Raw genomic sequence first — 13425 nt, 5'->3', positions numbered from 1 at the left:
GACGTAAAAAGTGATTATGACAATGAATAGTCAAAAGTCAATGCTTAAACGACTAGGATCAATTATTAATTAGATCTTGTGATCAGGAAGAGAAAGAGAAAGGTGAACGGTCAAAGACAATTAGATGTGCTAATTACACTTTAATACTTGAAATTAAGTAATTACTCCAACGCCAATAGTATGGGAAGTAATCAATAGTTGCCTGAAAGTTCTCTTCCGCTAAAATACTTATTTGCAAATTAAATCAAGTTTTCTCAACTTATCTGCTTTTCCTTCCGTTTCCAATTGTTTAAAAAACAAAAGGATCAAAAATTATTAAAACATAAAGATTAATTGTATGTTTGTTGAATTCACAAGGATTATTTAATTAGTTTCACAAGGACTAGGTTAAATTTAACTCGACTTATTTCTACCATTTCTATATATATATATTTTTTTATTAATTCCTTTTGCATATCTTCAGTATTTTTCAAATGTCGCTTAGTACTTATTAGTTTCCTAAAGGAAAAATGTACTCTTTATTTAATCTTATAATGTAGTTCATGTAGATAAATCATCTTCTTAAAATTTCCCATTTTACGAACTCACCTAGGTTCTTACTATCATCGCATATAACCTAACCACGTCAATGACCACTTTTCCTTCTTGGAGATGGTATTTTTTCCCTCTCTTGTGGAGCGAGGAGAGGACACAATAGGTTTGATTAAGGTGGTATTTTGCGAGGTTCACTAACAAAATTTCTAGATTTATCAATAAATATTTTATTGGCATTTATATTTTCAGTTTGTTGGTATACTTTTTACTGATTGTGAACAAATTATCATCATCGATTTATTGATATGTTCATTACTAATAAAATTATTCATGAATTTACTAACGAAAACCGCATAAAAAAAAGTTTATATGAAAACTAATAAAAAGTTTATATTAAAAAATATTATTATAGATGAATTTATTGACGAAAAAAGTGAGCAAAAAAAAATTACCCTCTTCATTCCGTCAGTAATTTTCTCGGCGAAATTTTTTTATGTAATTCCATCGATAATTATTTAAAAATATCTATATTTGTTAAAAAATTTATTTTACAAAACTATAAAATAATTAAATTAATATTAATCAATACTATATAATACTCAAAATGCTTGGAATAAAGAAGAAGAAAATCAACTCAAACAAATTTGCAACAAATAAATAACATAAAAAAATAAATTCAACTAAAAAAATTAATATGAAAAAATTTTATACAATTATTAAGAACAAGAACAATTAAAAATAAAATAAAAAACAAATATAGTGAGAAAAACACAAATTTTTTTTTTACTTTAATGTTGTTGCAAGTGAAGCTAAGAAGAGAGAAAAAATTTATAAAATATACTAATTGAAAATTAAAAAGAAAAAATAAGAAAGAAAGGAAGACATGCCTGAGCATGGAAGAGAAGAGAAGGGGTTGAGAAGAAGAAGAAGACATACCTAAGTATAGAGAAGAAGTGAAGGAGTTGAGGAGAAGAGAGAAGAGAAGAAGAAAAAGAAATGAGTTTCTAGGTTTGAATTTAATCCGTCTGTTGTGAAATTGGGGATTCTAAGTTTTTTATTAGGGTGTTTTACCAGGGTTTTACCAACGGATAATTAAATATTAATATTTTTAATTATTTCGTTGGTGATTTCGTCTGTATTATTTAACTTAAAATTTGAATTTAATCAAAAAATTTCAGAAACTACTAAATATCACCGATAACTTTTCAATTCATCTGTGATCCCTTTATAATTGCCATGATAAATAATTTTCACAGTTTACCAATAATTTTATCGATGAAATAAATTTCATCGTTAATTTTGTTGGTAAAAAATAGCACGTCATTATTTATTTTTTTTCAATATAATTCCCTCGGTAAATACTGAAAGAATATTTTCATTGGTAAAATTCATTAGTAATTTACCAATAAAAATATTTCATTAATATTTTTATTTATATTTATTAATTTTTTAATAGTGATTGTACTGCTTAATAAATAGATCTCACTATGAAAAAAAACCCCTTGATATAGCATTATCACACTCGATAAAACCTGTATTGAAAGTGACTATTTGTTTTTAATGCATTTATTCTTTATTAATATCTAATGGCTCATATAATTAAATAAAACTAGATTATTAAATTAAGATGAATCTACAAATCAAATCGCAGATTTTTCTCGCTTTTTTTTTTTAATATAGTAATTGTGTGTGAGCAATTTTTTTATGTTTATTTTTATTTTTTGATACAGCACATGGTGCTGTACCGACACCAATCTAGCATGATATATATATCACATCTTTCGCATCTTTTTTTTTTCTTTTTTGAAAAACAAGCGTTCGGATATCCCGGCTTTTGCTCTCTCGTACGAATGATGAAACTATACATGACACGAGATGAAAGAAATTTACTTGTTTCCTCCGCTCATTTCTTCAACTTTCCTCGTTTACGCAGACAATTTCAAAGCCTGGATGATTGATTCTGATTTCACCTGGGGAAGGTCGAAACACTTTTTCATTACAAATCTCCGGCAGCCGACATGCATCGAACATGGACATTATAGTCTGAAATCAAAGAGTTTAATTAGACCATGAACAATATTCAACAACGAACGATTATGATAGCACTTGAATTCAGCGGCTAGCTAACATAGAGAAAAGCTGCTTGTCAACTTTATAACTAGTGGAGTATCTAACATTAAGCTGCGATCCAATGAGCTAGACGAGATCATGGATATAATCAAATAAATTAATGTTTGAACTATAAGATTCAAAACCACGTCCATGAAGGTGGGTGTGTCCTGGAAGAATGTGGATTGCAAACATCACATCATCTCAAAACTTGATCGACAAGATTCGTTCTGGGCTGGCGTGACCTTGTTTTTATCATTTTCTTACGGTGCATTTTGTCCAGGTTAAATGAACAATTCTCTGTTCTGTTCCTGTCATTAATTTTGATGCTACCCTCACCAGAAAAAAAGCATTGACAGGGTAGCTACTTTTGGCTTGATTGTAACGTGCGGTTGTTTTTAAAATGTTTTTTTGATTAGTAATATATTAAAACAATTTTTTAATTTTTTTTTAATATTAATATGTTAAAATAATTTTAAAACATCAAAAAAATTAATTTTAAATAAAATAAATATATATTTTTTTTTTACCGCTAGAGTATGTTGAACATGCACACACGCACGGTTCTTTAAAAATATTGCTGATCTCAACTTGCTAGATAGATCAAGTTATGTAATCCACTCGTTTTTGATAATTTTATAGTTTTGAAATAAATTTTCATTATCACAAGTGCGATATTTTTGCACGTATGTCTTTGTGGGGTTTAAATTGGGGGCAGAAGAATCTTTTCCTCAAACCCCATGCTTGTGGTCCGAAAGAAAATAGAAAGGCTTTAGGTATTCCATGATTTTAAATTATCATATATTATATTTATTTCTTACCACATAAAAAAACCTTTTAACCTTTTTCCTTACAAAAAAATGTGTTCCGGAAAATAGTTTTAACAAACACGGCACTGCTCAAATACCACTTCAAGGTTTGAGGTTGACGACAAAAAACCATAGGAATTCTTTCAGTTGTTTTGTTTACTCCTTTTCAATGGCCTTTTCTTTTCTGTCATTATTCGACAGGATCGAATTCTCTTGATGGGATACCATTTTTGGTTGTTACGGGGGCGTTAAAGTTAGATCCACGGTCTGGATCAATTCGTTTATGACCACTTGTGCAGACAGCTTGGGAATCGTGACTGGTACTTTGATCGGGGCGGCCATCTGGATTAGGATATTATTAGGATATTATGTTTGTTTCCGTGTTTGTAAAATATTTTTAAGAAAATTTCTTTTTATTTTTTATTTTAAATTAACATTTTTTCAATATTTTTAATTATTTTAATATTTTAATTTCAAAATTATTTTTTTAAAAAAATAAAAATATTATTTTAATATATTGTTAAATAAAAAACATTTTAAAAGATAATCACTGTTATATCTTGAATTATTAACAAGTTTTTTTTAATGAGTTCACATGTTCTTTAACTTATTAATAATAATTGAAAACATTAAGTATCAGTGATTTTTATTTCAGTAGTTAGTTTTTGCTCTTTTTTATATAATACAATGGTGAATGAAATCTAAGAAATAAAACTGCTGTTTAAACACCTGCTAGACTTTTCTCTTTATTAAATTGTTGTTTTGTGCGCCGTTGTTATTTTTTCAAGAAAGAAATTAGGTACCTAATTAAGATTGAATGCTGCATGCAACACTATTTCAAAGGACGACACTCCTACTATTTTTTGTAAAGTTTAACTTGTCAAGTAGAAAAAGAAAAGGAAGACCTTAACTTGTCTCCTGCCCCATTCAAGGAACCCCAATTCTTTCGACACAGTTCAATTGCTTGAGGTACTTGAAAGTATAAAATATTAAAAAAAAATATTAATTTTTTTAAAAAATAATAATAAATATACCTCAACCCACTACATATTAAAGAATTATTTTAATTTAATAACTTAAATTGATAGATATAATTTATATTATTTTCTAATACATTATCTTAAATAAAAGTTATTTGAATTTGAAATTTATACAAATTCATATTATCAAGTGCTTAATTTTATCAAGGTATGATGAAATTAAAACTCGTGACTACTTGATCATGAAAACTCTAATATTATATTAAAAAATTATTTCAATTCATTAATTTAAATTATTAAATAAAATTTAAAAATATAGTTTATATTATTTTTTAATACTGATAATTTATCTAAACAGTCATCCCTTACAAGTGGAAATTTTTCTTAATTTCTTTTTTATCATAAAAAATCAGATGATGGATGCTTCTCCACTGCATACGGTTTTAAGTTTGGGCCAAAATAACTCTTTCGTCAATCCGAATTCTCTTGCACGGTGATGCTGCGAGGGCGTGTTTGGTATACTGAACATAACTGCAAGGATGTGATTAAATTGTACGGTAGCGTGATAGGATATACGTGGCTATCAGGTTCCTTGTTTAGTGCTGTTCACATTCAAAATAAGCGTTCATAAATTAATTATGAATGATTGGGACAATTTGCAGGATTTGATTTTTCAGATACCAAATCCGGACATTCGAGGGAACATCAGCGGTCAAATTTAGAGAAAAGAAGAACAGTCAAATTACGCAAATTTTGAAAAGGTTGACGTGGACTTATGGATGCAGATTCAAGAAGCAACGGGATCGGGAGAAAACAATTTATTTTCCTGTGGGAAATATATTCTTCTAGTAAAAATTTTATTCATGTTTGGTGTTTTTCTTGTCTGGTCTGGTTCTTTTCTCCAAGTGTACTTAGTATATAATAAAGTCTATTTTCGTCCAAGGTTACATTTTCACAAACTCTTTCCAATCTCTATGATTTTTATTACTTTAATCATCCCTTTTCCTCGGGTACCACCTAATTTTTCTAGACCTTTCGTATTTTATTGATTTTTTATATCTAAAAACCTTGATTAATCTCTTAATTAGTGATCTATATTGATCCATTGATTTTTTTTTAAATTAATCACATAGTGATTTATTTTAATATATAGATTTTTTTTTAATTGTCGTATTTTAGTAAACTCTTTTAATCCATTGGGTTTGATATAATTATAATTACTTAATAACTGCTTTTGATCCACTTAATTATCCTTATTTTGACTATATTCGGTTCTTAATCTAAATTTATGGTTGACAGTATAATCATTCGATTGATTCAATAAAAAATTGAGTATATGGTTTTTCTAATAATATGATTGAGAATTTACAGATAACCTGTAATGTTTCAACAGTTAGATGTTTACAGTCACTTCTAAGCACTCAAACTCTAGAGTTGAAGGCGATTTAGACTAACGAGTTCAGGTTCAAAGAACTCATCTTTTTGCTGATTATGAACAACTCAGTGCTGCAACAGCTAAACTCTACCACTTGATAATAAAGATAAGATCACAAATAAATGGTATATGTGTTCTCTCTTATTCATCTTATGGTCAAGGCAAAGACCCATATCCTCCTCTTCAGCATTTATATTTTATATTAATTGTATTCGAACTTATAAATGTTTAAATTTTATGTTAATTTAAAATTTTAATTATTTTCTATTTATGTTTAATATATTTTTTTAAAAAAATATTTTTAAATTATTATTTATGGAGTTATCGATAAACTTAGTTTGACAGTATATTTTATAGAATTGGAAAAGAATTACTGTAAATATAACTACTACTGTTTACATACTGACAGAATAACAAATGATATGTTTGATAGTTATATATCAAATTTATCGATGAAATAACGATGGATAGAAAAAATCACTAATGGAATGCATGTAGTTTTTCTGTCGATAATATATTATATTTATCAATGAAAATACTAACAAAATAAAGCAGGTAGTTTTTTTTTGCATGCTTTGTCTATCAGTAAAATTATAACTAACAGATTTATTAATAGATCACAAATCACTGATAAATTTTTTTTAATGAATTATTTTTATCTATAAATCTGTTAGTAAAATTAATGCAGATAGAATATAAAAATAAATACTATAAAAAAATTCAATTAATGAATTTAAAAATTCTGGCAGTGTATTACTCATGCCACTGCAATATATTACATCATACTAAACATGTCGCAACATTCATGCTTGATCATCCATGAAGTATTGGTGTTGGACAGCACTTCCCTCAAATATAAGTCTTCCGGCTGTTTTGTTTTATGTACATAACAAGCGAGCGTGATCTTCGCTTTGACGGGATATATATCATTTTTATATGTCATAGACGAGTTGAAAAGATATCTCCAGTGTAAATCAATTTGCTTTTGGCAGTAGCGCAGACAGCTTGGGATCAAGCACATGGTCATGTGTATATATTATAAAAGGCTATCCAATACCCATCGAGATTTTGAAGGTTACAGCTTTGCATTAGAGCCGGACAGGGCTGTGGGGAAGTAGTTTACAGTTGTATTAATTTGCTGGTTCTGGTTTTCTGAAAAAGACTCAGGAATTGCTAAGAATTGATTGTGCAGGAGACTAATGGCCACGCTGTTTCTATTTTGCTATTGGTTACCTTGTTTATTTGGGTTTTTGGTTTCATTTTACTAAAGAAAATTAAGCTGATAAAATATAGTGTTTGTTTGCATGAATGAAGGGATAAATTTCTTTTAATTGTCAAACTCTTATCTAGAGATAGCAAGCATATATAAACTCGACTTGAATCCGCTTGTAAGAGTGGATCATAAATCCAATATTTTTGAAATATAAGTTTGGATAATCGACTTGATTCATGGATGAAGCACTATATATATTGAAATATAAGTTTACAAACCAGTTAATGATGTAATAAATAGAAAACGTCACTTTAAGTCTCTTAATCTTTTCCTCCCTATCAAAATAAAAAAGCATAAATTATACTCTCCTTTTGGCTTAACGTCAGGAAATCCCGTCTAACTCAGCTTAAATCGCCATGTCTATACCTGGATTTAAGAAGAGAGGGTAAGAAGAGGAAGTAGAACTTAATTATTAATTAACTGAGATAAATGGAATGCAAATTCCTATAGTTTTGCTTTGTTTTTCAGACTTTGATCTTCCCCATTTTAAAACTTTATTGTCGTTATGTGGTCGACATCGTCTCCATGCCGCATGCTCCATTACAAGACATTGAAGTTGTGCTCCCATCGCATGCTTATTTTGTTGTGCTGATAGCATTTTGTTTTGGAGGTGTGTGAAAGTGATGTTTACGGCCCAAAATAACTTGTTTTTTTCCGGCCATGTTGAAGGAGAGGGTTGGGACACACCAGAGTAAAGGGTGTATGTTTAAATCTGTTGTTTTTTAGAGTTTTTTTTTAATTAGTATTTTGATATATTAATGTTAAAAAAATTATTTTAATATATTTTTTAATCAAAATTTATGTTAAAAAACATCGCAGCGCAATTCTAAAATAGACGGAGCAGGTGTATTCCTCGTAGCGGACTTCAAATGGGTCCAGATATTTCAACCCCAGAAAATCAATAGCTTCTCTGATTTTTTAATGTCGAGAAAAGATAAAATCAATGATATTTTCTTTGCTGACAAGTGTAATTATCCGTTTGCATTTATTTTTTATTTTTATATCATTTTCTTTATTCAATAGGTTACTGTTGTCTTCTTAACAATATACCAGGATTGCCTCTATTTTATTAGCCTGAACGGGACTCCTTGGTTACCGTTTGCATAAGCCGATTTATCGCTCCGGTAATCTGGTCGGAGTGATGCACCGCTCGGGGTAACAAAATTGCTTGTACTAAACCATCTAGGTGGTGGTCAAGTGGTAAGGACTTGGGATCAAGAGGTTTGCTCCCTCTGTGGTCTCAGGTTCGAGTCCTTGGTTGCTCATATGATGGCCACTGGAGGCTTACATGGTCGTTAACTTCAGGGCCCGTGGGATTAGTCGTGGTGCGCGTAAGCTGGCCCGGACACCCACGTTAATCAAAAAAAAAAAAAAATTGCTTGTACTAGTTAACCGATTTATATCCAGTTAAAAGAGTACAAGCCATAAAAAAAATTCAATAATAAATTTTAACAGCACACTGATAAATTGACCTGAAATATTTTTAAGCGGGATTAGGTAAGGAATTATTAGATAAGAAAAATGAAAAAAATGAAAATATTCGTTTAGTTTCTAAGAATTTTCAAATTTTTGTTTTAATTCTTTCATTTTATTTTTATATATTACAAATCAATCCTTATAAGAAAAGTCCCTGGTCCTTATAAATTTTTAATTACAATTTAGTCTATCATTAAATGAATTTTTCCAATTAAGTTTTTGGGTGTCAAATTGTAAAAGTTATGAAAATTAGTCAAACATTTGAATGGACTGATAGGTGAGTTGGGAAGAGGTCAAGTGGGTGAGCGTGCTCATTTATGGATAAGTGGTAAAACATGACTCATACCGACACAAATAATATTATAAATTAAAACTCTAGTTCATTAAAATAGAAAATGGAAATTGACCTTAGTGAGCTCCGTGAAAAATTAACATGGGCTTAAGGAAAACACTGTTTCATCTACAATTTACCTAGATCCATTGACCTTATAAAATTCTAGTTCATTAAAATAGAAAATGGAAATTAATATCTACTTCAAAAATTAACAAAACATTAAGAGAAATTCATTGCCGCTATGAATTTGAACGGTGTTATTTTTTTAATTCATGTAGATTTTTTTAAAAAAAATTGATTGTTTCACATTGATTTTATTTGAAATTTAACTTGATGTTCTATTTTGGTTAACTTGTTATGCAATTTTTATGGTGTTAAAAATTAACATCATTGGATTAACACTTGATTTAAAAAAAAATTATTTATTTATTTGTTTTTCAAAAGATTAGAAATAAAAGAAAACAATTGAAGATCAAAGAATAAAAACAACACATTTTTTAGAAAATTAGAAAGATTCATGAGTTGAATCTAAAGGGAGGATAAAAAAATAAAGGAAAATAAGGGCTTTCCAGAGCCATACTAGGGTTGTACCTCCATAACATGCTATCTTAGAAAGAAGTCTTGTTGTTGTGCATCATTTAAGAGTCTGATTGTGTTATTTGTTTTGCTTTGGTGCTATTGCTAAGAGCTTCTTTTTGTTCTGATTGCAGCTTTAATTATTCGTGTTGTTTATATTTTTTTGTACTATGTTTTAGGTTTGGTATCTTGTCTATAATTAGGTTCATCTAATCATTATTAACTAACAGTTTCAGGAAGTATGTTCTCTCTTTTATAAATTTTGTATATGAACTTGCTGGTTCTTCAATCTTGTATATTTTTTTTGATCTGATACATATTTACTTACCTTTGATTAAAAAGAAAAGGAAGTCTCACCAATATGATTTTAATGACCTTAAGAAAAGCCCATATTAAAGCTACGAGGGAAGCCACACTCACCTCCCTAATCCAACATCCTTTTTACACGTCAGTACGTGTGTTACACATGTAAAATACTTTTTTCGTTTTCTTTTAATTAAGTTCCCGATCCTTTAATAATTCTTTGATTCAATCCTAATAACAACGCTTCCCTTTTCATTCAATTTAGTCTCAGACTATTTAGTAATTTTTCAATTTAGTTCTGAATTTCATCTTACTTAAGCCCAATGAAAGCTCACTTAAAGGAAAGAAGAAAGGAAGAAAAAATAAAAGGACAAATGGCATAATCATTTTACATTGTAGTTGTATCTAAGACTCGATTAGCGAATTTGATATATCAACCTCGCTAAATTGAATTGATCATGTTAGGAAAACTACTATACAATTTAATTTGAAGCTTAGGCTAAACAAGGAGTTAGGTTAGGAGTTTTTAAAATTGACTCGTTAAATCAGACTTAATGATAAGGATGAATTTAATCCAACCTTGATGGATACAGACCCAACTCTACCCAAATAGGTGGGTATTTGTTTTTGTAGTTACCTTACTTAATAGATAATGGGCAAGGTATGAATATTATCAAACCCAACCTGAAACTTGTCCGGATCTTATCCAAAAATATATATATTTATATTATATAGATATATTTATAAAATATTTAGAATTTTTAAAAGACAATATCGATATAAAACACACACACACACATGCTTTAAATATATATTAAATACTAAATAATAGTAAGATATTAGATACCCGAAACTTGATGAAGTAATTTATAGATATATAAATTTCTTATCTAATGGATAATGGATAGAGAAAGAATATAAAGAAATGCAACAGTCAGTTATCCATTACTATCCTATGTAATGATATTGTCAAAGACTTTCCCACAACTTGAATATTCTTTATTTACATTAAAAAAAAGTTGTTTAATTTTTTTAAATAACAAAGTTTCAATAACATCGTATTAATTTTTTTAGTTAGATAAGGTTTTTATTATGTTAACATGGTATATTATAAATTAAGTGTTTTCTTTGTTAGATAAAGATAAATTTAGTTAAATAAAGATAAAAGTCTTAATCTAAGTAGGACTTACAAGACTATCTATAGCCACCTTAAACATTAGACTATGAATAAAAAAAAGCATAAGAAAATAATAAAGAGAAAATGTTAATTATTTATATATATATAGAGAGAGAGAGAGAGAAACCAACATGAGTTTTGTTCAAAAATTTATTCTAAACCTTATCATACCTTTAATTCTTGATTTACAATTTTAATCGAGTACATGAACGCAAGTGTTACAATCAAAGTAATCTTGAATCTTAGGAATTTTACAACGCATATCAAATGGATAATAACTAAACATTCTTATAAGGCGATGATACTTCGGTGGTGCAAATGGGGCAAATCTTGTTGATTTGAAGCCAGTTGGTTATGCATTCAGAATGATAAGGATGATCACAAGAAAGAGCTACCAGTGATTCATCTTCTTCATATTCCATTTGACAAATCACACACCGATCAGTCCCAGTTTTGCTTGCTGAAGACTCATAGTTGCATGGACGCAAGCACGCAGAGATTTCATTTCTTGACAATCCCCTCTTCTCTTGCCCTATAAACTCTCCCAGCGCAATCAAGTCTTCATAAGATAGCTCGTCTGGGTCAACCTCATCCTCTTCCATGTCTTCATCGCTGTTACTATCCTGTCCTTCCTGCAGAAATTCCATTTCAGATTCGAATTCTTGGCTTTGAAAGAACTCATAGTCATTGTCATCAGCACCGCTTTCGGAACTTGAAGCTTCATCACTTTCTTCCTCGTTACTATCGCTTTCGATGCTTGTGAGGATTGTAAAAGCCCTTTCTTGTTCCTGCAAAACCATTGCCATTGCAAAATCTGAATGAACCTGTTCGAGTTGGGTATAGCAGACCCTACTCGATGCCTGTTTTCTCTCTTCATCCTCCACCGGCTCTTTTCTCTCATCATTGTCCATCGAATAAGACTACTGATAATATCTTGAAATAGTTGCAGTCAAGGACAGAAATATCGATTTTGCTAAGGATAAATGACATTTATAGATCAGGGTTAGGAATTATTTAGATGGTTTCTTTAGACAAAAGGGAACTTCCATGCAAAGCAATGGAAAACCATTCCTCGTGTGTTAGATATAAAATTCCAGATTCCTGGAAGCTCAAAGTTCAGACACTAAAGTTTGTACCATTCTTTCTTCTCAAATTTACACACAGGCAGCTTTGTGCTTTCTTTAGGGTGGAGGAAGCCTTCGTACGTGCTTGAAGCAATTGAAGACCATTTCCCGTAAGATATACGGTATCTTATTCCGAAGTTCAATCGGCTAAGCATTGTAGAGACCTTGCTGTATGTATCGGCAACCTCCCAATTCTAAGCAGCTGTATGTATTTGCAACTCGTATAGATGCCAAAACCACCGTCCTACAAGCAAAACCAAATGAATCCTTCCCTTGTTGTGGCAGCCTATCAAAGATTAGATGCCAAAACCACCGTCTTAGATATTCATGCAAAATGAGGTATTTTTTTTCAAATCTAGACAAAGTCTTCCTTGTACAAAGATCCTCTCAACAAACACACAAAACATACATGTTGTACTCTAAGGGATCTTTCATTTAAAATTAATAAATTTTATCTAATTCAATTAAATTTGATAGTGTTTGCCTGCATAAACCTATCTAAAATTTTATCTTTCAATATGCATAATTGACTTAACAAACACAATACATATTCACGGATGTCATATATAATAGTCCACAAATACTTGTATTTATGACTGTCATAGCAGCTCACATTCACATTCACATATTTCACATATATATATATATATATATATATATATATATATGAGTTGTTGTAATAGCCTATATTTTACACGTTAAGGCTGTCATAACAATCTCTATATATATTCAATATTTTCATGATTTTAGACCGTCTTAACAGGGCTGTGTTTTTTTTTACAACTTTTTGGTTATATTGAGTTGATGGGTTAGTTTATCTAGATTACAAAGATATTTTTAAATAAAAATAGGTGTAAAATAATTTTATCCGATCCTGTTTTTTGACTACTCTCTAGTAGTTGAAAATTGAGAAGAAAAACAACACATCCCCTCACAACAAGCGACATGTCACCAGCCTTTTTAACGCACAAGATAAAAAAAAGAGGAGCGGACAGAGGCTTGACCTCCCGACCACCAAGCATTGACTCTTTTATATTCAAATAAGCGTGCTTGTCTAGGCTCATTCACCGATCATGTTCTGTCATTTGTTATTTTTGTTTTTTTTCTTCTTGGATTTTGGCGTGGATTCATTAAAAGCATCCATTCGAAATGAGTTTGAGAGTTTTTTTTATTTAATTCCATTCAATTTTTCTTCATTTTTTGTTTTACTTAGATCATAGCTTTTGTTATTATATTACCAGAGTGCTTCTTCTTTTTTTTAACAATCTGTCATGAAGTTTTTTGTTTTTTTTTTT

The 13425-nt window shown here is 29.7% G+C and overlaps 1 protein-coding gene across 1 annotated transcript; it reads right to left on the bottom strand.

Annotated features, from left to right (window-relative positions):
• Window positions 1-11155: 11155 nt before the first annotated feature.
• On the bottom strand, window positions 11156-12445 carry LOC105127773 (E3 ubiquitin ligase BIG BROTHER-related-like). Its single transcript, XM_011029189.1, has one exon. The coding sequence runs from the start codon at window positions 11915-11917 to the stop codon at window positions 11285-11287; it is 633 nt and encodes a 210-aa protein (XP_011027491.1). The 5' UTR covers window positions 11918-12445; the 3' UTR covers window positions 11156-11284.
• Between the last annotated feature and the right edge of the window lie 980 nt (window positions 12446-13425).

Source organism: Populus euphratica, unplaced genomic scaffold (genome assembly GCF_000495115.2).
Source record: "Populus euphratica unplaced genomic scaffold, PopEup_1.0 scaffold93.1, whole genome shotgun sequence".
NCBI classification, from domain to species: Eukaryota; Viridiplantae; Streptophyta; class Magnoliopsida; order Malpighiales; family Salicaceae; genus Populus; species Populus euphratica.
Note: the sequence above shows the minus strand (reverse complement) of the source record. Positions and strands in the feature narration are given on the sequence as shown.

Excerpts from the sequence above, each read along its gene's own strand:
- LOC105127773 (XM_011029189.1), bottom strand. The coding sequence starts at position 11,917 with ATGGACAATGATGAGAGAAAAGAGCCGGTGGAGGATGAAGAGAGAAAA.